At 39.6% G+C, this 27,018-nt stretch overlaps 1 protein-coding gene across 2 annotated transcripts; it reads left to right on the top strand.

Annotated features, from left to right (window-relative positions):
* The first annotated feature begins 1,509 nt into the window (after positions 1–1,509).
* Positions 1,510–26,808, top strand: LOC307123787 (monocyte to macrophage differentiation factor 2). Of its 2 annotated transcripts, XM_079812502.1 has the most exons (11): positions 1,510–1,661; positions 1,927–2,059; positions 2,584–2,627; positions 4,313–5,928; positions 8,574–8,655; positions 17,391–17,551; positions 17,786–17,860; positions 23,577–23,678; positions 23,765–23,834; positions 23,918–24,107; positions 24,279–26,808. In XM_079812502.1, the coding sequence occupies exons 4-11, from the start codon at positions 5,915–5,917 to the stop codon at positions 24,284–24,286; spliced, it is 702 nt and encodes a 233-aa protein (XP_079668628.1). In that variant the 5' UTR covers positions 1,510–1,661; positions 1,927–2,059; positions 2,584–2,627; positions 4,313–5,914; the 3' UTR covers positions 24,287–26,808. The 2 variants fall into 2 exon arrangements, with proteins under 2 accessions (XP_079668628.1, XP_079668629.1); XM_079812503.1 differs by lacking the exons at positions 1,510–1,661; positions 1,927–2,059; positions 2,584–2,627; positions 4,313–5,928; positions 8,574–8,655 and adding an exon at positions 15,705–15,790 and having other exon boundaries at positions 24,279–24,396.
* The last annotated feature ends 210 nt before the right edge of the window (positions 26,809–27,018 follow it).

The following is a 27,018-nucleotide window of genomic DNA, read 5'->3' as shown; positions in this document are numbered from 1 at the left end:
ACAAGACTCTTGTTCTACCTATTATTCTGAGATTAATCATTTTGTTGATTGGTGTGACGCAAACTTTTTAAAAATTAACACTAAGAAAACAGAGGAAATTATTTTTGATCCTAAGGGAATTGGGGAATATATGCCTGTATCTGTTCATAATCATGAAATCACTCAAGTGCAATCTTAGAATTTAGGTGTGTACATAGACAAATCTCTTATGTGGGACACGCATGTTGACTGGGTGTGTAAAAGACTTCACCAAAGATTGTATTTTTTATGAAGACTGCGTTTTTATGGTGTCGATAAGAAAATCATGTTTCTCTTTTACCAGTCTGTATTAGAAAGTGTTATCAGATATGGCTTGTCTTCTTGGTTTGGTAATCTCTCAGTAAAATCTAAATCAAAGATAATGTATATTGTTCGAACTGCGATGAAAGTGATAGGACTGAAAGTCTATCCCAGTATTCAGTCTCTGTACCAGCAATGCACTCTAAATGAGGCAAAAGAGATTTTAAGTGATCCATCACATATACTTCATCCCTGTTATGATCTCTTACCCTCTGGAAGAAGGTACAGAGTTCTCCACTATAAACGGAACAGGTTTAAAAATTATTTTGTGCCCGTATCAATTAGATTGTTGAATATGGATAAGTGATGCTCTGGCTATTTTTCATGTGTATATGTATTGTGTGAATGAATTATGGTGTACAATTTTTTATAATGTATCATGAATGATTTTTATAATGAATGACTATGGTGTAAAATTGTATCATGTATCAGGTTCTGTTCAATGCTGGCTATGAAGTCCATCTCAAATTTCCCTTTATGGGACAATAAAGTATATTTCATTTCATTCATTCTCCGATGAAGTATTGGATCGCTGTGTCCATGGCTGCGTCCGAAACCTGGAAAATGCTGCCTTCGGAGGACACATTTCAAGGCAGGAAGGCACCAAGGCACGTCCGAATCTAATGTTAGCTTCACTTCCTGTCTCCACAGAGACCTTCATCTGATCAATTTTTGAAGGCAGCATATTTGTATCCTTCGCTGCCTTTGATATCCCACAATCCTGTGCTTCCCATTCTGTGACAGTTGAGCTGGAAAAAAAAGATGGCGTCCGAGAGTTGCGTTTGCTGGTCAGTTTGTGTGTAAATGTACGTTTTATTTTACCAACATTTTCTACTTCTGATGTCATTTCTAGCGAGAAATTACTAATGTAGTAATTAAATATTTGTTTAGTTCTCACCTAAGCTCTCTCTATTTAGCTGTAGATCATTAAACTATTACACTGCCTAAGTGTACACTGCCTAAGTTTGTCCGAAATTAGTTTTGTGAGGTGCCTTCATGCACAAACGCTGCCTTACAAGCCATTGTCTGATAAGGCAGCGAGGCAACGAGTCAGCTGCATAGGTTTTCGGACGCAGCCTATTTATTTTACTTGTCTATGGTTGTGCCCCACTCTCCCCTACCTCAGCCAACCAGCAGAGGGCATGACTGAGCTTTGAACAGATCTTTGATGCGCTGGTGGGGTTCGCAAAGAAGAGCGCTTATAAAAACCATGGCACGCCACTAGTTTTTTCTCTTTGCTCAGCAAACTACAGCGTGATGAAGATGTTGTGGTGCTGCAGCATGTGCGGCTCTTCAGAAATTTTCATGGTATTTGTAAGCGTGTAAGCGTTTTTTTTTCTTGTTTTCATTGTTACGTTAGTTCTTCAGAACCCCAGTACTAGCGTTAGCTAAGTTAAGCTAACGATTAACGCAAGACCTTGTCTGAGTTGAGGGTTAGGGTGACAAGATAAACGTTTCTTTGTCGCGTGTGAATTTTTATTTTCGTTATACATTTAACCCCCAAGTCTCCCGCCAGATTTTCATTTGAGGGCTTGAGTCGAATACACGAGATTCACATATGAACCTTTCTTTGTATTTTGTTTGTAGAGTCTGCAGTCTAAATCATGTTGGGAGTAGAGAAACACGTGGCCTTGGATGATGTTCGCTAATGGCGTTTGAACGGGTAGAACATTTGCGTTTGACGCATTGATTCTAAATCGTGATGAATCGAGAGATGGCGGTAAGTGAACATTAAACGATGGACACCGATTGATTTGCACTGTTTTTGAATAAATTGAGCCGCTGATGACTTCTATTACTTTTCTGACACCTCGTATGAACGCTGTTTTCAGCAGCTGATTATGAAATCTAGTCTGAGGCTCTTTTGGTTTATATATGTGCCTGCATGGGTTCCCATGTTCATGATCAAGTGGTTTTTGTAGTGAATATGTAAAGTTAGTGGGCAAGATACTGCTCTTCTGCGTGTAAATTTCTTTATTTATGGGCTTTTTGGCTGAACAAAGCCTAGTTGGTTTAGATCCATTGGTAAAATATTTAAAGTATACGTACTAATGTAGTTCTACAATGTGAAACGGTGATTTTAAGTTATCCACAATTCCATAACTTAAATCCCAATCTGTGTGGCTACAAAAGTCATGGAGATTCATTGGTCAAAGTGTGGGAACTCTTATTTTTGTAAATTGTATTGGTTTGCATTTATGGTATGACATTTCAGCTACTGAGGGTTGTTTTTGTTTTCCTCAGCTTTCACTGAATAGCATGTTGAAGCTTCAGACTGCAAAATTGTGGTGAGTTGAGACCCTTCATTTCTCATTTACTCTAAACGCGTGTGTGTGTGTGTGTGTGTGTGTGTGTGTGTGTGTGTATATATATATATATATATATATATATATATATATATATTTTAATTCAATGATTAATGCAATGGGAATATTTGGTGCCTAATAATGCCAAATGTCTTGTTACCTGTCAAAAGTGGCCTACATTATTGTAAGTGTTTAACGTAAGCATATTTGTCAAGCAATTCAGTATTTTCAACTTCAGAATCATTTATTCTTGTCACCATTGTCTTGTCCGAGTCCAAGCCTGTTCATTTCCACCTCCAATGTAACATCAAATTAAGCTTTTACTTTTGAGTATTGCAATATCATATATATTTGTGTAGTTGTTTGCCTGATCCATGGTTTTACAAGCTGAAAAAAAAGCACAGCACTATTACCTGCCTGCTTTACTAAAGCTACAGTAATGATGCTGTTTGCTTGCGCATTATATGGTTAGCTATGCGCATTTTTAAAGTAATATAATTTGTATATAGATGGCATAGTCATTAACTGACAGTTTGGGGAGACCCGATTTGAGTGAGGACCCAAGCAATACCCTTCTTGCTAACCAGTAGCGGGCATGGATGATCTTTGTGCTGGTGGGGTTCGCAAAGACAAGCCACTTGTTCTCTCTTTGCTCAAACTTTAGCGTGATCAAGATGTTGTGGTGCAGCAGCAAGTGCGAGTTTTCAGAAAGTTGCTTGGTTTTTGCAAGCGTCTTGTTACTACTTTTCAGTGTAAAGGCCTGTACACACCGGGACGAATACCGCACGCTTATCGCCAGTGTTTTTCGTGACGGTATTTGGCGCGTCTTGAGTGTTCAGGTTTTTTTTTTGCCTTCACTGGCGATGTGCACGTTCACTCTGCGCATTAAGTAGATGCGCTCCCAGTACACAAGGTGGCGCTGCGGCACTTTACGCTTCTGACACTCGCTTGTCACACAAGAACAGACTATATTTACGTGCTTGGCAAAACCATATACCTATTATATCTATGGCCAAAACCATTCACACTTTTTACTAACTGGCAAGCAGCATTAGCAGCTCATCTTCTGTCTACTTACTATTTTGTCGTATCAATGTGTGCTCGGCAAGAGTGTTTTGTGCTTAAGCGGCCCCAAGTCGTGTTTTACTGTCACTTCAGCAGCTCCAGGCACGTGAACCAAAGCGCTGATCTCATTGGACGGCCAGTTAACGTGCCGCGTCAAAATAAAAACGAACCTGAGGCTTTTTTTTTTTTAAATGACGCTCTTACGCCTGCCATTTTCCGCGTTGCTGTGCACTCACATTGGTTCACTTTTAGTCATGAGGCGGTAAACGTCAGCGATTTTAACGTGCGTGAAAATCGTCCCATGTGAACAGGCTTTAACATTAGTTCTTCAGAACCCCAGTACTAGCGTTAGATAACACTTGACGTAAGACCACCTTCCTTGTGTTGATTTTAAGTGACACGATCAAGGTTTCAAATTTTCTTTAATTTGCATTTTAATCAATGTCTTTAGCGTGTGGTGTGTGTATATATATATATATTATATAAATAATTTTTTTTTTTTTTTTTTTTTTTTTTTACCTCCAAGTCTTCCGCCAGATTTTCTTGAGCACGAGTTGAATTTACACAAGATTCACATATGAACCTTTCTTTGTATTTTGTAGAGTCTCCAGTCTAAATCATGTTGGGAGTAGAGAAACGCGTGGCCTTGGATGATGTTCGCCAATGGTGTTTGAACGGGTAGAACATTTGCATTTGACGCATTGATTCTTAATTGCGATCAAGAGATGGTGGTAAGTGAACATTAAACAATGGGCTCATTGATATGCACTGTTTTTGAATAAATTGAGCCGCTGATGACTTCTATTACTTTTCTGACACCTCGTATGAATGCTGTTTTCAGCAGCTGATTATGAAATCTAGTCTGAGGCTCTTTTGCTTAATGTGACTGTATTTAGTATTCCCAAGGTTTATATATATTTTTTTTATACCTTTTTATAGTGAATGTGAAGTTAGTGGGAAAGATGCTGCTTTTTCTGCGAGTAACTTTCTATAGGGGTTTTTTTATTTTATAAAGGAACACCATAGTGATATTAGGCTCTTTTTCCAACTCCCCTAGAGTTAAACAGTTGAGTTTTTACAATTTTCAAATCCGATCTAATTGGCTAACTTCCATTCACATAACCACCATGACAACCTGCCTGCACAGGGAGCGTGCTGGGGACTATTTTCAGGCGCTGCGTGATATTGCGCCGCTGCACCCATAGTACAGCAGCAAAGTTAATTGATTATTACACAGGAATGAGTATAGTTCATAGCCATATTTGCCTAGAAAAATCGCAACTTTTTATTTTCCGTCGTCTTGGTACACTACTACAGAAGACCAAAACTCGTTTTTTTATTTTTTTGCTAATGGTCTAATCAGATTCAATGAACTATGCTAAGCTCTGCTAAAAGTGCTACTGCCAGTCCCGGAGATCGGCTGAATGGATTTGAAAACGGTAACTCAGCTGTTTAACTCTAGAGGAGTTCGAAAATGAGCCTATTTTCAAAAAGTGGTGTTCCTTTATTTCCTTTAACTTCCTAAAATGTATCTAGTTGAGGTTGCAATGCAACTCAATGTACACTTCAATATGCTGCACCTTAACATCCTAATTTTTGTTATTTGCAGATGTGAGACCAAGAAGTACATCTGGTGGCAAAGTTTGGTATATCTTGTTTCTACATGGGTGTCACTGTGCAAATGAAAGCATTTTTGAACCCCTGAATATACTCATGCACTTCAAATGACATGTTTGGATTAATTTCTTGTTTCAATAAAAATTTGAACAAAACTTTGACTTTTTTTTTTTGAAGCAGTTCATATTTCTATAAACCAGTTGAGGACCCATCAAATGTTTCAATTGAATTCTAATACTCATGAAACCTTTTTTAAAACTGAGAAATGCTGGAACCTAATGGGGCAAATGTCCAATGTCTGAGTGTGGGTAGATCTAATGGGGAATGCATTGTATAAACCCGCCATCCTAGACAGATGATCCACACTAGGCGTTTCTGACTACAGGAAGACCGGGGTCCTGAGACCGTTACATGCGCTCTACTTCCGGATTATTGCTCATAATGATCGCTTCGTTGTGTCGTTCAACATCCGAATGATGTTTCAGAGCGCGTGTTAAATTTGACTGTCGCTTAGAGACGAGCTCTTCGTATAAACTGCACAACGTTTTCATCTAGACTCGCGCAACTGTTGGATTTCACGCGTTTAAATGAAACTTGTAAGGTGAGTAAATGTGGCGACGCTGGAGATGAAAGAATATCGTGAAATGATTAAATTAGCTGCTGTTCTGAATGGCGTGAGGAAGCGTGTTGTCAATGCTGTCGTTTTTCTAACGGTCTGGAGCTGTCTTTTGTGATGTGACACCCACGCGCCACAAAGAAAAGCTAAATGTTGCGTGTGTGCGTGGGTAATTTTAAATGTTTGACTTCAAACCTATTCATGTCGATTGTTGAGTTACGTTGTACTGTTAATGTGATAGTAATTTCCTATAAACGGGTTTAAAAAAAGAAAAAAAAACCCGTGATGTTCCCTGAACAGATTTGCGTGCTGACTGACTGTTTATGGGATTGGTGGAAAATGTGTAACGTTTTAACGCGTATTTACTATGGACATTTGTTCAAATTTGATTGTAAACGTTAAGGGGGGCATGTAAGATTGGTCTCGGGGTTCATTACTGGGTACGAGCAGTTGACATCTGGATATGTTCGGTTTATTATCCGTGGCTTCCTGAGGAATCGGATGTGCTAATGGGAAGAGACCACACATTTTGAGTGATGCTGCAGCACTGGCACTTACGGTTTCAAGTGGTTTAGGCTTTATTAATATTGTTTATGGCTTCAAATGACGTAACTTTACCACCCCCCCTATCTATTAAAATATTAAAATTACATTAATAATTCAACTAGTACAGACAGCCACTTGGATTCCCCCTTCTATCATGAACACGTTTGAAAATTATTTTATTTTTGTTAAATAGTTTTATTTTTTTGGTAGTATAAATGTCTAGGCTGTGTTACTATCCAAAAACTATAAACAAGGAAAGGCTAAAATGTATGTTTTTAAAAAATATTTATTTCAGATTATAAAAAAGAAATATAAGAAAATATATATTTAATCTATTGACTAAATGAAATTAGATTAAAATTAAATAAACAAAAAATAAATACATATAACAATACATTTAAGTAGAACAAAATATACAATCATGTAACAAACTCATTTTAGATTTATACTATTTTGTTTAAATTGAGTGTTTATAAAAGACAGAGTTGATGCCTTACACAGTTAGAATGGGGATCCTTCACACAGGGATGATCAAACTTAGGGTTCCGTGGCATCTAAAAGATTTAAAACCCCTGATATAGATAACTTTGCCTTTTATGAAAATGGCATGTTTTGTTTATATTCATTACGTTTATTTTATTTTACAATAGTTTCTTCAACTCTGTGTTTTCAACAAAATGAGCTAACACCACTAAAAGATTATCAACAGGATTCCCCCCTTTTTGTGGGGTCCATGAGTTTTAGTGTTGACCATTATAATGAATACTAGAACAAATTTAGGCCAAACTATTTGGGTTACTAACAATAGAAATTAGGACAGATGTGGGTTATATGCCTTGAACTAGATGTGGTCATTAAGAAACAACCATAGCAAGACAAAATCAGTTTTGTTTGACCTAATTGCATATTTCAGTTTTTATTAACCGTCGCAATGCTGCTTACTCCTCTGAACCTAAACATTTAGGAAAATGATGTAATACTCTATATCATCCTTCTAAGTAACGTGCAGTTATTTAGACCACATTACTAATTAATTGGTACTTAATGTCCATCTCTGCATCACATTTCTAAGTTTCTATCTGGCAGCAAAACTATAACGTAAACTAGTGGTCTTGAATTCAAAGTGTCACTTTTGTGGTACAAAAGGAGAAGAAAAAGAAACCACGCACAGCCTCATTCCTTTTCCGTCACAGTCTCATATGTTTCCATGCCAACAGTGACATCAGCACTGTGCAGGGATGTGTGTAAGGATGAAAGACTCCTCTGCTGTGGTTCTCCATGGTTACCAGCCACTGCCAGCCAACTGCAAAAGTTATTATCAATCACATGATCATTTGACCTATATGGTGATAAACTCATCAGCAATTATAATAAAACAATGCAATAATTCATATATTTGATGAAAAAAGGGTAACACTTTAGTAGGGTCCAATTCTCACTATTAACTAGTTGCTTAGTAGCCTGCATGTAACTGGGATATTAACTGTTTATTAGTACTTATAAAGCACATATTAATGCCTTATTCTGCATGACCATATTCTACATTAGTTCTACCCAGTAACTAATAAGTAGCAGTAATTAGGAGTTAATTGAGGTGTAGTTAATAGTTTGATAATAGTTAGAATTGGATCCTTTACTATTCATATTTAAATCATATTTTTATTTTCATGCAGTATATCATGTCTGTATAGAAGGGGAAATGTATGGTGACTTTTGTGGTGTATTTTAGTGACTATAACAGTAACAGTAGCCTATATTTTGAGATACAGAATTGTTCATTTATTTGAAACATTTTAGAGAAACCACCAGTTTAAAAGAATTAACTTTGCTAAACAACAGTCAAACTCAAAAGTCAAGAGCATCATTACTGTAGCTTTAAGTAAGCAGGTAGGTAATAGTATGTTATGCATTTCTTTATCAGTTTGTAAGTAATTAGCTTTACCTGATTGTTCTAACTGTTTCTGTCTTTCTGTCTCTTCCATTCATTTCCTATTATCACTGTAAAGCTGCTTTGAAGCAATATGTATTGTAAATAGCGCTATATAAATGAAGGTGACTTGACTTGACTTTCTTTTTACTTTTAGATTTATGAACAATCGTGCACCATCTAACAAGAGATATCAGCCAACAGAATATGAGCACGCTGCTAACTGTGCCACACATGCGGTGAGTTGTGTGTTTACTGTCTTAATCATCTGTCTTATCAGCAGTTAAAATGGATTGTTATTCAGATGGATTATTATTCAGCAGGCTGCAATTAAAGGTGCAGTAAGTGATTTCTGAGAAACACTGTTGAAAGTGGACCGGACCGAGCACCAAAACACACTTGTAGCCAATTAGCAGTAAGGGGCGTACACACTCTTGATGGGGGAGGTGCCGTCACACAGAGAAAAAAAAGGGTACAACAGCTTGTCGCTGGGGCAGTACCCTTAAAAGGACATCTTTGTACCTTTTTCACTCCTAAAGAGTGTATACCTTAGAGTAGCATACAAATATATACCATAAGGTACTACTATGAACCTTTTTGTGGCATAAAAAAGGTACAAATATGTAGAGATGCTCCGATCAGCATTTTTGGGGACGATCACCAATTACCGATCACCAATTTCATGATCTGCCGATTGCCGATCACTGCCGATCACAGAATGGCAGGGGAATGGGAATCTTTTATCTATAATCTTGCAGAGTTTGCACCATTTGTAGAAATGAAACTAATACTGTAGGCCATCTTTCCCAAATAAATGTATTTAATTATCTCACCTAAATATTTGATCATGCAGTGCATTTTTGTTTTTAAAAATATTTTTTCAGGTAGGTCTAACATTAGTATTGAAGTAAGAAATACTAAAGACATTTAATAAGAAATCAAATGTAAATTAATATTAGTCTTCCCTGAATAAATTAAATTAGATTAATCCTTACACTTAAGGTTGCAAAAGTTAGTCATTCAAGAGCAGTGAGTGTCATAAAGGTTCATCAAACAACACAAGACAAAGAGAAACAGCAGCAGTTTATTCGACAGCTGTCACTTTAAGAGCGAATACGGTTACATGCAGCTGCACAAACGTTCACTCGCGAGTCACGACGGGGTTTACGTGCATACTCGTCAAGACGGTAATTTAGTACATACATTTGTGTGTATCTGACCATTTCAGGGCAATTTGTACTCGCAAGCTTTTTGTGAGATGGCCTGTGTGTTTGTGTGTGTGTGTGTGTGTGTGTGTGTGTGTGTGTCTCTCCAGACCGTGCGTGCGAGTGCTGAGCAGTTTGAACACTGGCAAGACTTAAAAATAAATGCAAATGATAAACTTTAGTGACGATGCGACACTGCCTCGATTGTGCAAAGTGGCAAATCCTGTGTCAACTGTGCACTGCAGCTCGATTTTAGTGCACATGCGATGAGCTGATGTGAAGCCATTTTATTTGAGCATTTTGAAAGGGAGCGAGAGAGCGCGCGCACGCGGTGATTCACGCGCGCTGTTTGTGAACTTGCTTCCCACAGAAAGTTTTCAAATGACTGCGTAAGTTATTTAATATAGAAATATGAATTGTACCTTACCTTCAGCATTATAATTATTTTACCCGCGCTGGAAAGAGAACGAGACGGTGTCGCTGCATATCATGCCCTAGCTCTCACGGCAGGTGCGGGTTTTATGTGTCGTCAGCATGCGATCGTTTCATGAGATCGGCCTTTTTGGAGACCGCTGATCAATCATCCCAAAGCGATTATCGACCGATCGAGATCGGTTGCCGATCAATCGGAGCACCCCTACAAATATGTCCTTTTAAGGGTACTGCCCCAGTGACAAGCTGTTGTACCCCTAAAGGTAAAATTTTGACACCCTTTTTCTCTGTGTGTGTGTTGCATAGCGTGTTTGTGAATTTGAGGGTGGAGCTATCAAGACAGCGTGTGATCCTGTTGGGTAGGGGTGTGTTTGTTTTGGTGATTTCAAATATCAACAGCATTTCTCAAAAATCGCTTACTGCACCTTAAAATTATGTTTTATTAACAAAGTTCATGAGGAGCACGTTCAGATAATCAATCTAATTACCACGAGAGGAGGTATATATATAGTAAGGCTGGACAATTAATCGAAAAGTAATCAAAACTGAAATTCAGAACCTCTAACCAACCTAATTTTCCCATGTCGTTATTTCGGGTTTAGTCACGTGACTCCGCCCTATCAGTCACATCAAGTGCAGTTTGCAGGCACACGGAAAGATTCAGGAGCAGTTATCTTTGTTTATACAATCTGGATGCTCAGAATTACTATGGTAATTGCATGTTTTACACAGTTTATACAGGTAAGTTAATCGCGCGCGCCCCAAAGCCAGATCACTTTCGTCCCCATGAAGTTTGTCAATTAAATGCGTTTAAAGGCTTGCCAGTTTGAAAATTTTTTTATTCACAGAGAGCCGAGTTGTGTGGTGTCTCCGTGAGTGAGTGTCCTGAAGCCAGATCACTTTCACTTGCGTCCTCACAAAACTGTCAATTGTATGTGCTTTAAGGCCTGCCCGTTTGAACATTGAAGCGATTTTAGACCATCTGATGTGTATTATGTTGAACTAATGCCTGATATATTGTGACACACGAACACTCATACAGACAATAGCTCGCACATCACGTGAAGATCGCGCACAGAGAGGTGCACAGAAACTTATTGTCAACGCTGTCCTGTGATTTATCAAGTAGCTTAGAAACTCAACCGTTATAGCATAGATTTGTCTGCCTTTGAAGTAATTACAAACCACAGCTTCATAATTAATAGAGACTAAGGCCCCGTCCACACGAAGCCAGAACTTTCCCTATCCAATCTTTTTTTTCCCCTCGTTTCAAGAAATATCTGCGTACACACGAGAGCATGAAAACGGCTCAAAACGATGTAGTATACATGCCAGGCCAGTATGTGGCACTGTAATTCTGCCACAGAAATACACTAAAAACAGAGAAGAAGAGTTGTGGCTAGAAGGGGTACGGCAACAGTCGGAGGTGAGGTAAAATCTCACAATAAAATAACAATAAATAAATTTGCTACTTACCAGATGTGTTTTATTAATGCATACACCTACCCCAACCCTAAACATACCCTTACAATAATGCAAATACAGTAATTAAACAACGCAGTATTGATGTGCGCATGCCCAGTGCCCGTAGTTGTATCCCTTAGTCTTCCCCGCGCAGGACGTGGTGTGATGACATCACCGTTTCACAAAATATACGGATTGGCTGTATACACAAAACCACAAGGGTGTCGTTTTCAGATTTATCCACTTTAGGACCCGGTTTCAAAAAATAGCGGTTTCAGTCTCCCAAAACGCCGGATCCGTGTGGACGAAACGCCAATACGATAAAAAATGTATACGTATACAGTGAAACGCTTCTCCGTGTGGACGGGCCCTAATTCACACACACACAATCACTCTCTCATTAATGCATTCAAATTAATGTAATGTAGGCCTACTGTGCTAATGTATCTGTATCTGATGTACAACAAACAGAAATCTGTAAGAAATGTTACAACCCATAGACAATAACTGCTGAAAGTGAGCAGTTTCCTTCAAGTATTTTAAAATCCCAAAGAAATGCATTATCCCACCTTTAAAGGTCCCGTTCTTCGTGTTTTTTTGAAGCTTTGATTGTGTTTACAGTGTGCAATATAACATGTGTTCATGTTTCGCGTGTAAAAAAACAGTATTTTTCACACAATGTACTTATCTGTGTACCGCTGTTTCCACTGTCCTAAAAACGGCTGGTGATTTCCCTGTTCTATAAAGTCCCTCCTTCAGAAATACGTAACGAGTTCTGATTGTGTCAGCGCTTACCGTGTTGTAATTCGACCACAGCTTAGCGCACGTGCCAGCAGTTCCTGTGTTGTGATTCGACAGCAGCTTAGCGCATGTTGGAAAGGTCACGCCTCTTAACGTAGAGATGTATGCGTTCAATAATCTCTACAGCGTCCCTGGGAAAGCCAAACAAAGGTGATTTGACTCCTGGATGAAAATAAAAGCGTCTCGACGACATGGCGATAAACACACTCAACGCAACAGTTCCTTTTCTCCACGCGACCGTCCGCTTCTCCACGTGGGACAGCAACAAGACCGCGCCCCCTTTTTCGCGTTTCTTTGTGGGCGGAGGTTAGTCTGTTCTACTGCTCTACTGACGTAATTATAGCAGGAAGTACCAGGATGTAGTCCAAGCCAGCCGTTCGCTGTAGGCTTTGAAAGGGAACTTCTGTTAAATAAAATATCTCGCTTGGCATTGAACTTTGAGCTTTATAATTTTACAGGTATTATTTATGCTCTAACAGCAACATTACACACTAACTAAAGTTTGAACAATGGGATCATGCGGAATGGGACCTTTAAAGCTGCACTATGTAACTTTTCCGTCCACTAGAGGTCGCCTGTTCAAAACAAAGGCGTAGTTTGATGACGCAACATTTGAGCGCAGAATCTTGGGACATGTGGTTTTCACCTCACAGCTGGTGGGAAAGAATCGGGATAGGACTCGGGCGGAAATCATGTTCATGGATGCGATTATTAAAGTTACTGTAGTATGAAGCAGAGCAGGGCCGAGTGTTGTGGAGCTGAGGAACCGCTGGAGCGATTGTTAATGAGAAGAGCGGCGGGACTTTTATTATGCGACAGTCGCCAGCGCCACTTCCGGTTTTCCGGTCATGAGTATGAGGTAACGCAGCTCTGTTTATCATATTAGACACATCTGAGTGTGTTTAAAATTATGTTATGGCGTTACTCTGTGCGTTCTCTCAGCAGCTGCTATGGCACTTGTTCACACTGCAGTGAGAGTAAAGTGTTTCTGCAGAATAAAACCGTAAACCGAGGGGAACGCAGATATGACACAATCGACAGGCGACTCCCTCACACGTCCCGGTTCCTTGGTTAAAATAGCAATATTTCACGATTTACAAATAGTTGGAAACATTTGGGATATTGTAAGTACTCAACTGAACAAAATACATAACACTGACCTAGTGGTTTTTGGATATTTTACTCAAAATGTTTTACATAGTGCACCTTTAATAGTTGAACATATTTACAGTACAAACCTTATGAACTATGAGGGCAAAAAAAGAAAAGCAAAATAATCGTTTATTATTCGTAATTGAGGTAAAATGTTCAATTAATCGAGATTTTGATTTTAGGTCAAATCATTCCAGCCCTAATATATAGCCGACCTACCTCTATCCCCCAACAGTTTTCCAGCATCCTTCCACCACCTCAACTCCTCACACTTAAATATTTCCTATCCCAACAGGGTATGGGGGAGTACTCTAGGTTCGGGCCAAATTCCGAGCTTGGAGCCCTCCCTTCGAACAGCACGCCAAATATGCATACTTTTACTATATCTGATTAAATGTAAGGGTGAACTTGTGAACCTGTTTCTTGAAAATTGTCAGGAATTTGGCTGTCAAGTCACCTTTATTTATATAGCGCTTTATACAATAGAGATTTCAAAGCAGCTTTACAGTGATTATGCATTTCAAATGTTGATTCAGCTGTGTTGTAAAGATCATCAATTATTAAAGGGATCCCATGTGTCAAGACTTGTATGGCTTAATATAACATAAATTATGTCTCTTACTGAAATATGTAGTAGAAAACCCATGAAAGATCCACGTTATTTAAAAAATCCATTATATATTTGGACAATGGGCGGCGCCATTTTGTTTGCGTTCTAGGTTGATGACGTAGAATGGTTGCACTCGGCAATCAACTGGCGCTACCCGTAGCTATTTTTACCACAACACAGCTTGAAAAATGTTTCAGAGTTAAACAAAACCAATCAATTGCTTTGTAATTGCATTTAAAAGACAAGGGCACACAAACTCTCTCTCTCTCTCTTTCTCACACACACACAGACACACCAATAGATCGGTGCGCCCGCGCGCTCACACACACAGACACACACATTCATCCACGCACTGTGCGCGCACACACACGCTCAATCAGCTGTAATGTCAATCAGCAGTCTCCCTGGCTGAATCCGAAATCGCCCCCTATACTCTCAAATAGGGCATTATTTGAGGGGACAGCCATTTGACGTTATTGAGTGCACTCATTCAATCCCACATTGCACCGCAATAATCAGCTAAGTACAGCTGATGTACACACAACAGCTGTCTGAAATTCACTCTCTCGTTTTCATTCACTCATCAAGTGAACTGTTTTAGTGGATAACGTAGGTAATAGTGAATGAGGTTTTAGGGGGCAATTTCAGATTCAGCCCCTGTCCTGGAGACTGACGAGGGCAGCCCATAACACATCCCGATTGAGAACAGAGCAGTCTGTCAGATGTGTGTGTGTGTGTGTGTTTGTGGGTGTGCACGCAATCTCGATTGAGACCCTGTCAGATGTGTGTGTGAGCGTGCACGGGCGCACCGATTTGAATGTGTGTGTGAGAGAGTGTTTGTGTGCACATGTGTGTTTGAGTGTGTTTTAAATGCAATTACAAAGCAATTGATTGGTTTTGTTTAACTCTGAAACATTTTTCGAGTTGTGTTGTGGTAAAAAATAGCTACGGGTAGCGCCAGTTGATTGCCGAGTGCAACCATTCTACGTCATCAACCTAGAACGCAAACAAAATAGCGCCACCCATTGTCCAAATATATAATGGATTTTTTAAATAACGTGGATCTTTCATGGGTTTTCTACTACATATTACAGTAAGAGACATCATTAATGTTATATTAAGCCATACAAGTCTTAACACCATATGGGATCCCTTTAAATGAGTTCATTTCATCTATAAATAAGTTCAGTTCTCATACAACAGCGTTAGTACAGTCAGATCAATAATATTGGTGACTATTAAGTGTGCACAACCAAGCAAGTCAGAGGCGACAGTGGCAAGGAACCCAAACTCCATTAGGTGACAGAATGGACAAAAAAAAGGCTGGGAGAAACCAGGCTCAGTCGGGGGACCAGTTCTCCTCTGGCCAACGAATGAACGCGGTGTGATTATGATTCAGGCTGCATCACAAGTCAGAATTCAGATCGGGATCAGTAGCATTCAAATATTCATCCAGTTCCTTTTGCTTGAAGATCAGATTCATCACGCCGATGTGGAGCCGAAGCTGGCCATAGAGTCTGTGCGGAGGACCTGTCTGGTTCTTGTGGTCTTTGCTGAGGATCTGTGCCGATGGCTGGCACGTCGACGATGCCTTTACAGGGGATTGTCTAGTAGACATGGTCCTCGCTGACATTCAGGGCTGCGTTTTGGTCGTGTCTAGGTGCAGGTCCACCATCTGATCTGGATATGGACCGGATCCGGCTGACTACGGTAACCTAGGGATAAACAGAGAGACTTATATTAGCGTAGATGCCGTTCTTCTTACGCTGTAACAAGAACATCGGGTGTTATAGGAAGTGTTCCTGGTTCCGGTTGACCTAATTTATGCAACCTAACAATCATTTAACTGATTTGAAAAATAGAAATTGATAATGTGTTATGTGTATGCAAGGTTAAAAAGAGTGTGTCTGCTTCCCAAACAAGGCTAGGAAGACTATTTCAGAGTTTGGGTGCTAAATAGGAAAATGATCCACCTCTTGCAGTTGATTTTTCTATTCTAGGTATATTACTATCTGGCCAACATTTTGAGATTGCTACAGACGTGAATAACTATAATCTGTTAAGAGCTCAAATCAAGTACTGAGGAACTAAACCATTTAGTGCTTTGTAAGTAATTAGAAAGATTTGAAAATGTATGCAATGTTTAATTGGGAGCCAATGCAGTGTTGACAGAACCGGGCGAATATGGTCATACTTCCTGGTTTTAGTAAGAACTCGAGCTGCTGCCTTTTGCGATCAGCTGGAGTTTGTTTATTAAGCATGCAGGGCAACCACCCAGTAGAGCATTACAATAATGTAGCGTTGAGGTCATGAACACATTAAATAACTTTTATGCATTTGTCATTGTAAGCATATGTCGTATTTAGATATATTTTTAAGATGGACAATGTTTTACAGATGCTAGAAATGTGGAGATTAAGATCATTCCACCAGCAAGGAACATTGAACGAAAACTTTCTTGAGATTAATTGTGGGCTTCTCTATGATAGTACTATGCAATGCTCACTTACAGACTGGAAGCTCCTTGAGGGGACGTAGACTGGAGGTATGAGGGTGCAGAGCCAGTGGCCGTCCTGTAGGCAAGCACTAATGTTGTGAACTTCATGAGAGACGCAACCGGAAGCCAGTGCAGAGAGATAAACAGTCGTGTGATGTGGGCTTGTTAAAGACCAGTCGAGCTGCTGCATTCTGAAAGATTTGTAGGAGTTGGATTGCTTGTGTTGGAAGTCCAGCCAGAAGCAGTAGTTTAGAAATGACAAGGGCCTGGGTGAGATGTGTTGCATGCTCAGTTAGGAAGGGCCTGGTCTTCCTGATGTTGTACAGTGCAAACTTTAGTTTTAGGAATGTGGTCTTTGAAGGTCAGCTGGCCAAGTTTTCTGGCCGGACTTGATGGGATTATTGTCGATTAACCTAGCTGGATAATAAAGTTGGGCTGTACTGACGGGCTGGCCGGGAAGACAAGAAGCGCCGACTTTGCTAAGTTAAATTGTAGGTGATGTTCTTTCATCCCTGCTGAGATGTCCGCCAGGCAGTCTGAGATCTGTGCAGCTACCATGGGATCGTCTGGTCAAAATGAAAGGAAGAACTGTGTGTCATCAGCATAGCAATGATAGGAGAAACCGTGTGCCTGTATAATGGTTCCCAGTGATGTAGTACATATGGAGAGGTCCAAGAGGTCCATACTTAATCATAAGTATATACATATACAATAAATAAATGGCATACATTTGTTTTGAAATGATTGCCTATAGTCTACAGTTTGCACATATTGTTCTATTTAAATAATCTGTGAACTATATTTTATTCTCAGCTCTGGATCATTCCCAGTATTGTGGGTGGGATCTTGTTGTACTTCTTATCTGATGACCATTGGGAGGAGATTTCAGCATGGCTTTATGGGGCGGGACTATCAAGCCTTTTCATCATATCCACAGTTTTCCATACTGTCTCCTGGAAAAAGAGTCATCTCCGGTAAGGCTTTCATATTAGGTCAGCTTTTTGATCAGTACATTGTTCAGTTTGTGTACTGGGAAGTCAGACACTTGAACATGAATGTTTGTCTAACAAGTTGCAAATGTGTGTTTGGTTTCATTTCGTGAAATCGAGCTATTGTAGCTGGAAGAATCTTTTAGGCCTAACTGATAATCCACCTTAATATTTATGTACACATGTGCTTGAGAAGTGATGTCTTGCTTTACTTTTTAGATCGGTTGAACACTGTTTCCACATGTGCGACAGGATGGTGATCTATTTCTTCATTGCTGCATCCTACACACCTTGGTGAGCTCATGTACAGAGTGAATGTTGTTTATGCATCAATTTAAGAAATGCGTTAGGGATTAATGGCTTGTGTTTGGCTGTCATAAATTGAGGATGGTAGTTAGGGCTACGTTCCAAATTTTTGGGATTGACAACCTCATTTACTTAAAGACGCGAGTCTCGTTCACACAGCAATTTATAACAGCGTCTTATATACAGTCTGTATGAATGCGCAATGGGAGTCAAGCCCTATTCTCTAACCAGTAACTGTTCGAACACATTCGACCACATGAGCGTTTACACTACTAAAGCAATCCAGACAAATGCGTTATGACTACCTCTGGAAGGGGTCAAAAGTGGACAAGCTCAAAACGTTTTAGGGTGTACTTACACTAGGCACTCTCAGAGGTCGACAAAGTACACAACTCCATTACTTGAGTAAAAGTAAAAATACTATTGGTTAAATATTACTCCATTACAAGTGAAAGTTGTAAAGATAGATTTTTACTTAAGTAAAAGTACAGAAGTACTTGATTTTAAAAGTACTGAAGTATCAAAAGAAAAAGTAAACGCATTATTTTATTATTGTTGCATTGTTGTATGAATGCACACTGTTCCATCATGGTGGTTTAAGCCAGTCATGCTCCATCTGACATGCTAGCATATCTTGAACTCATTTAAATACTTGCTTAAAAGTTACAAAGCTCTTGTCAAAGTCAAAATCATACTAGAAAAGAAAGGTTTCTACATTGTGTTTATTTGACAGGATTATGTAAAAACATCTTTCTGAAATGACTTCAGTTAACATTATTAGCCCAACTATGCTTTTGCATGCTAACTAACATCATTGTCGAACGTAACCTATGCGTTAGCGCTGTATCCACAAGGCTATGGCAACTTGGCGGGTAAATCTATAAAAATCATTTGACCAATCATACTTCATACCAGTGTTAATTTTGACAGCAAACTTGGATTTAGTTTTTGCAACATTTTAGGCATCTGAATTGTTTTAGTTTTAGTCTAGTTTTAATTGACTATAATAAGATTTTAGTTTTCAATAGACTAAAATTCAGTACTTGTGGTCTGGCGTTTGAGAGGCAGCTTACTGTGTGCACTTTCGTGTCGTCGCACTTTTTCAGACTTTCCATGTCTGCTCTTCTGAATTTTAACTTTTAAGTATGACCATGGTTGCGCGCACTGCATCTGGGAACTGCCGCCTTCTATTTTGCCATCAATTGATTGGTGTTCAAAAATTACTTGGAAATCATTGGACTTCATGTGATCCTACAAGAGTTATTACTGATAGGCTGTCTGCAAAAAAAAACAAAAACGAATCCTCCACTGACTTTCAAAGCGGCTACGACTTTCTACTTCGAGGGCCTTGATAGAAATGTAGTGGAGTAAAAAGTATGATATTTGTCTTTCAAATGTAGTGAAGTAAAAGTCATAAGTTTCCAGAAAAAATACTACTCAAGGAAAGTACAGATACTCAAAAAGTGTACTTAAGTACAGTACTCAAGTAAATGTACTTAGTTACTGTCCACCTCTGGGCACTCTGAACCGTGCCCGAGCACGTTTCATCCCCAAAGCCCGATTCGTTTGACTAGTGTGAAAACTCAGTTTCGTGCCTGGGTGCGGTTCGTTTGGCCGGCCCTGGCCCGCTTGGAAGAGGTGGGCCAGAGCGCGGTTTGGTTGGGCTCGAGCGCAGTTCACAAGGGCGTAAATTTACAAATAAACAAAACATTTCTCAAGAGCAATTTTTGAAGGGGACACAAATAAATCACAAATCTGTCCCCCCCCGACCCCCCACGATTTATGCCCCTGGGTTCGCATGCAGTGTGAGCGCTAACCATGCCAGAGCACGGAACAGCTGTGCGCTCCTGTCATCATTATGACGGCAAACACCAAACTATTACTACTTGGATACACTTTTCGATTAAATCAAGTATATTTAGGTTTATAACAGTCCTGGTTCTCACCTTATTGATGAACATGAATTGTAGTTTGCGATTAAAGGCCTGTTCACACCGGGACGATTTTCGCGCACGTTTATCGCCGACGTTTAACGCCTCGTGACTAAACAAAGGGCGCCAATGTGAGTGTGCACACCGACGCGCAAAACGCCAGGCGTAAAGGCGCCATTTAAAAAAAAAACGCCTCGGGTTCGTTTTTTTTATTTTGACACGGCGCGTTAAAAGCTGGCCGACCAATGAGATCAGCGCTTTAGTTCACGTGCCTGGAGCTGCTGAAGTGACAGTAAAACATGACTTGGTGGCGCTCAAGCACAAAACGGTCTTGCCGAGCCCACATTGATACGACGAAGAAGTAGTAAGTAGACATAGAAGAAGATGAGCTGCTAATGCTGCCTGCCAGTTAGCAAAAAGTGTGTGAATGGTTTTGGCCATAGACATAATATGTCTATGGTTTTGGCAAGCACGTAAATACTGTCTCTCTTCTTATTCTGTGTGACAAGCGAGTGTCAGAAGCGTAAAGTGGCGCAGCACCACCTTGTGTACCGGGAGCGCCATCTACTGAATGTGCACGTTCACTCGGCGCATCGCCAGTGAAAATCGCTTGGGTGTGAATACTCAGGACGCGCCGAAAAACGTCACGAAAAACGCTGGCGATAAGCGCGTGCGATATTCGTCCCGGTGTGTACAGGCCTTAAAGCTGCAAATTCCTCCATCAAAGTCAGCTGCCTCTGTAATAATCTTCTGATACGTACTATTAGGCAGTCTATTAGCAAAAACGTATTTCTTCCTGTCTTCTTCAAAACAAAAAGTTGCATCGTGAATGACGTAAGCGAAAGCGGGGGAGGGGGGACAATTGCGCTCGGGCACGGTACAAGGCAAACGTGCCTAGTGTGAGTACACCCTTAGACCCTGTTAAAACCAATGTTTAGCATTGACCACTTGTGATCCGATCAACCAAATCACATGCAAGATTAATACAAGGTGTAAACAGGGCCTGACATTCTGCTGCTGTGTGAACTTGGCCATAAAGAGTTCAAATTTGCCAATCCTTTTTACTCTGTTTCCACTAAGATATTTGAATAGTTTTTTTTTGCAGAAATACTGATGTGCCGTAGAAAGAATTTTAACAGAAAAAAAATTCTATAACAGAATATTCTGTTAACAGAAAAATTATATAAAAATGATAAATTCTTATTTTTTATGGAATATTGTAGTATTTATTATAAATTATTTATCTGTGCACATATTTTTTTTGTTAAAATTTGTGTGCCTTTGTAATCTTATATCAAAATAACTTTCCCTCCCTCTTGCAAAGTCATCTCTTCTCTGATGACGTGTTTTCTGGCGCAAATTTACTGGACCTACATTTTTTCTTGTTCAAGAAGCTGTTTCCCTCTGATATACAGGGATGAGCCAAAACATTATGACCAGTCACAGGTGAAGAGAATATTGTTGATCATCTTCTAACAAGGCCAAAAATATCTGGGTAGATTAGGGCCCCGTCCACATGGAGACGCGTTTAGCTGTATACGTAACAATTTTGTACCGTATCAGCGTTTCGTCCACACGGATCCGGCGTTTTGGGAGCATAAAACTGCTATTTTTTTAAACTGGGTCCCAGAGTGGATAAATCTGAAAACGACACCCTTGCGTTTTCGTGTGTACAGCCAATCCATATATTTTGTGAAACACACATCAATATTGCGTCATTTAATTACTGTATTTGCATTAGTGTAAGGGTAGGGTTGGGGTAGGTGTAGGAGTTAATAAAACACATCTGGTAAGTAGCAAATTTATTTATTGTTATTTTATTGTGAGATTTTGCCTCACTTCCTACCATTGCTGTCCCTTCCATAGATATCCATAATAAAGGCTAGATGTCTTACGGCAGAGTCTCTACAGTCATCACCGGCGGCCATCTTGTCACAGGCAGGGCTCTGGTACCTGATGATCTGCATGAACACAAATACTCTTATCTCACTGAAATCTTGACGGATTTACAAATGGTTTGGTTTCTTATAAAAGTTATTAACGTGGCTATAATTATGGATGCTTGAACAAGTTATGAATAATTTTTCATAAGTATGCAGTGTCATAACTACATCTCTGATGTTTATAACAAACCAAACAGTTTGAAAATCGGTAGAAAATTGAGCAAGTTATGGTTATTTAAAAAGTGCAAGCACCCATGAAAACAATCTTACGAGTGAGCGAGCTGCCTGTGACAAGATGGCCGCCAGGTGCGGACGTCGACCTCCATTGGCCAGCAGCACAGACGAGACATCTAGCCTTTATTATGGATATCTATGGTCCCTTCTAGCCACAACTCTTCTTCTCCGTTTTTAGTGTATTTCTGTGGCAGAATTACAGTGCCACATCCTGGCCTGGCACGTATACTACATCGTTTTGAGTCGGTTTCAGTGCTCTCGTGTGTAAGCAGATATTTCTTGAAACAAGGAAAAAAAAAAAGATTGGATAGGGAAAGCTCTGGCTTTGTGTGGATGGGGCCTAGATGCGTGTTTCTCAACTCCAGTCCTTGGGACCCACTGCTCTGCACATTTTGTATGTCTCCCATATTTAATTCACCTGATTCAGATAATAAGTTCATTAGGAGAGAGCTCTGTAAACTGAACTGAGTGTGTCAGATAATAGAGACATACAAAAATGTGCAGAGCAGTGGGTACCAAGGACTGGAGTTGAGAAACACTGGATTAGATAGTAAGCAAACAGTCAGGTCCTGTAATTAACGTGTTGAATGCAGGAGAAATGAGCAGGAATGACTTTGACAAGGGCCAAATTGTTATGGCAAGGCCACTGGGTCAGAATATGTCTGAAATGGCAAGGCTTGTGGGTTGCTCCTGGTCAGCAGTGCTGAGAATTTACCAACCCCATCCACCATCAAAAACACAATGTATCGAAACTGGAACTTGGAGCAGTGGAAGAAGGTTGCATGGTCCGATGAGTCCCGTTTTCTTCACGTGGATATCTGTGTGTGTGTGCGCACTACCTGGGGAACGATGACAAGCCGGTGGAGGGATTGTGATGCTCTGGGCAATGTTCTACTGCGAAACCCTGGGTCCGGCCAGTGCCAATTACCTAAACATTGTTGCAGAGTGCAGACAAGGTACACCTCTTCATGACAATGCTGTTCCCTAGTGGAAGTGACCTCTTTCAGCAGGATAATGCACCCTGCCACACTGCACATATTGTTCAGCAATGGTTTGAGGAACATGATAAAGAGTTCAAGGTGTTGCCCTGGCCTCCAGATTCCCCAGATCTCAATCCAATTTAGCATCTGTTGGATGTGCTGAACAAACAAGTTCGATCCACGGCAGCTCCACCTTTTTAACCTTGAAGGATCCGCTGCTAACGCCTTGGTGCCAGATATCACAGCACACCTTCAGGGGTCTTGTTGAGTGAATGCCTGGTAAGTTGGCACTGTGGATGAGCAACAGCATATTAGGCAGGTGGTCATAATGTTTTATCTCACCGGTATATTTCACAATAGTATGGCAACTTCCGTTTCATACAGACTTATATTTTGTTACTCAATTGTTTTGACTTGATTTAAAATTTAGTTGTTTTCCTACTTGAGATCCAGCTGCATTGCCTTGAATTATGAATCTCAATTGTACTTTTACATTTAGCAAAAAAACTTTATCCAAATGGATTTACAGTGCATTCAGAATGAACATTTGTGAGACTTTCACAGATAGTTGATGTTCGAAGCACCATTAATTAAGGATCTAATGGATTTATGGCAGGCTGACGCTGCGGGAGCTGGGTCCATGGGCTGCCCAAATGCGTTGGGTTGTCTGGGTGATGGCCTCTGTAGGAACTGCCTATGTATTCTTTTTCCATGAAAGGTGAGCACATATTTGACAAATGACAAATTGTGTTTATTTGTACATTTTCTGTGCTACAGGTGTTTCTCGTGTCCTTTGTGTTACAGGTTTAAAGTTGTAGAGCTGATCTGTTACATAGCAATGGGTGTTTTCCCCGCCCTTGTCATCCTCTCTATGGTAAGAAAATGAATGCTTTCAGTTGAAAATGTTGTGACAGACTACTTGGAATCAAATGAAATGTCTGTCTGTTTTCCTTATAGGCAGACAGGTCAGGTCTGTGTGAGCTGCTGGTTGGTGGCGGGTGTTATGTGTTGGGCATTTTGTTCTTTAAAAGTGATGGAATAGTGCCCTTTGCTCACGCTATATGGCATCTCTTGGTTGCAATGGGAGCAGGCGTCCATTACTATGCCATCTGGAAGTACCTGTACATACCTCTCAATCAACCAACCAGTACGGCCCGGTGACACACATATGCACACACCTAACAACAAAATCATTTGAATATATATTTGCCACTAAAGTGCTAAAATTCTACTAAAGCATAAACAATTATAGTTTTTTTCTGTTGTGTTTTTGCTAGTGAACCGTTTGACTGATGTAACTCTTGTCACTTATTAATAGGTCTTTAACTAGCACATACAACAGAAATTACAACTAGCCTTTGTGAGACTACAGGCAGCAGGGGTCATTTTGGACCTGAAGCCGTGTGCAATCCTGAGACTGATAAAGGATCCAGAACATGAACATTTCTGGAAAAGTCTATGGACGTATTACATGTCATGAAGGTTTACAATTTTTTAAAAAGGTATATACTGAGCAAATGTAAAATCACTGCCAGATATTTGTAAAACACTCATCCTGGATAGTAATTACTTGACTACAGTTTAAAGGTATTTCTGTAGTGTTTTTTAAATTGATGTGGGATTATTCTGCCAATTCCGCCACTGCCAGTGGGGAGGTATTCTTATTTCTGTCAGAAATATGAATACATTTGGTATTACTGTACACAGTACCGATTCTCCATGCTTCTTGTCTAGTGCAAGTCTGTTGCATTTTTGGATGTGTAATGTCTTTGGAAACCACAAGTGCTTGATGACAATGTCCAGGGAAAGATTTGCCTGGACAGGCCATATGGCTTAAAGGATAAGTTTAGGGTTTTTCGACTCGTACCACATTATGATTGTGTTAATTTTTTCTTTCACTTTAAAATATGCTTAATTTTATGAACTAAAATATAAATAAAAATTTATATTGAGACTTGCATGGGGTTTTTAAGTGCCCCTATTATGCTTTTTCAAATTATACCTTTCATGCAGCAGTATGTAATATAGCTGTTTGCGAATCTAAAAGGTCTGCAAAGGTTTAAAGATAAAATTGCACGACAAATAAAATTATTGTCTCCTTTAAGAAAGGATCAATTCTGAACTGCCAAAACGAGCCGTCAGCAATTCCAGTCTCACTTCCTGTTACATACCTTCATGACAATGTTATTAATTTGCTTAATGCCAGCCTATGGTCTTCATTGGCTGCCCGTGAACAAACTCTACTTTGACCTGCCCTCAAACACTGTAGTTGTAGCTGAGACTGGAAGAGTTGTTTTCAGAGCTGCGAATCCACTTTGTATGCACTTCAAAAGGATAAGGACTTGCGCTGGGATTGATACGAAAAACTGACGCCATTGTTACATCGTTTGTATCACTGTTTATACAAGCGCTGAAAAAGACAGTGTGTCCACCAAAAAGTTTTTTTCCCGTTGCTAGCATATTTTTCCACACCAGTTTTTTAAAACACCAGTAGTGTAACGAAGCGTTGAGCATCTATTTCTCGCTGAGCGCTCGTATTTTTTAAAAGTCGCCAAGAGTTGAAGAATGTTCAACTTTGGGTCGAATGCAGCGCTCATCATTGTCAGTTTTTTCCCAGCCATCCAATCACAGCGGAGGAGGGGCGGGACAAATACGACACCGACCAATCACCTTATTCTGCTTGCACAACGTTGACAACAAGCATAATAACGGAATTAAATCATTTAAAACAAGAGCCAGAGCAAATACTTTGCGTTGTATCGACATTTTTAATTAGTAACAATACAGAAACAAATCTGTGAAATTAGATACTTGTAACACTTCTGTGGATATTCCTTATCATAGCAAGCAAAGCGTCTCAACGAGAAAAAAAAAATGCTGGGTGGCCAAAACGCTCTCAAGTGCTCACAGCTAGGCCTTTTCAGCTGGCTAAAAACGCTTTCGTGGACACGCGGCCACCAAATAGGCGTTTTGTTTCCGACACATGCTGTAAGCGGTAGACCAATCAGAACAGATGGGCCGTCTGAAAATTAAAGGTTTTTTTTTTTTTTTACTTTGATCGCATGTAAATATATTGTAGGAGACCCCAAAACTAATTTAGCAACCTTTAAAACAGCATAATAGGGGTACTTTTGCCTATTTTACTGCATTCGATTCCAGTGAAAGTGTTTTATTTTATTTATTTTATTAATTATTTCAAGTTCCAGCTGCTGTTGATGTTATATTATGGATCATTCTGTATAAGTGCTTAACTGGATATGAAAAACACAGATACACTGAAAATCGCCAGCTATTTGCCTTTAAAGGTTTCATGAACAGGAGTAAAAAATTACATTTAAAGAAAACTGGAATGAATTTAGTCAGGTTTATCTCAGATTATTTTGAAACTTAAAGGAACAGTTCCCCAAAAACGGAAAATTCTGTCATATTTACATTTAGTTACATACCCGTATGTTTTTGTCTTTCTACTGTAGATTTTCCAGTTTACACTTGGGCCGTTCTGTCTTTAGAAATAATAAAACTGCAACAATTAAATACCATAAAAAGGTACCTCCTTTTTTGTTTGGTTTGGAACAACGCGAGGGTGTAAAGAATGGCAGAATTTTCACTTTTGGATGAATTATAATACACATTTAGCACACTTTTGTGTGCTCAGCTTTTAATGGTCAAGGTTTGTAAATTAGCCATCGGTTCATAGGACTGATCAGCCAAAGCTTTTGCTCTCAGGGTTGCTAAATCACTGGCTGGTACCATCGCAATTTCTTAAGCATTCCATTTATGTTGCGTTCCCTTAGGCCATACATATTTTAATAACTGTTTGACATTGAAAAATAAATTGAACATTGTAGAAAACGTGTATTTTTGTCATGTTGATCAGGGCTAACAGGTGATCAGGTGCACACTTTGTTTTCTCAACCTCAGATTGTCAAGGAAAATCAACCACGGGGATGCTCACAAAGTCTGCAGTTTTTATTTCTCTATAACAAATACACTAATGTCTATTAAACAAGTATTTAAAATTTGTATGGCCTTTTCAATAATGTAAAGCTCTTAATGGA

The sequence above is a fragment of the Gobio gobio genome (genome assembly GCF_949357685.1).
Source record: "Gobio gobio genome assembly, chromosome: 3".
NCBI classification, from domain to species: domain Eukaryota; kingdom Metazoa; phylum Chordata; class Actinopteri; order Cypriniformes; family Gobionidae; genus Gobio; species Gobio gobio.
Note: the sequence above shows the minus strand (reverse complement) of the source record. Positions and strands in the feature narration are given on the sequence as shown.

Bases quoted from the DNA above. Each gene is read 5' to 3' on its own strand.
- LOC307123787 (XM_079812502.1), top strand. The intron at 8,656-17,390 runs GTGAGTTGTGTG...TTTTATTCTCAG, and splicing joins CTAACTGTGCCACACATGCG to CTCTGGATCATTCCCAGTAT. The intron at 23,679-23,764 runs GTGAGCACATAT...TTTGTGTTACAG, and splicing joins GTATTCTTTTTCCATGAAAG to GTTTAAAGTTGTAGAGCTGA.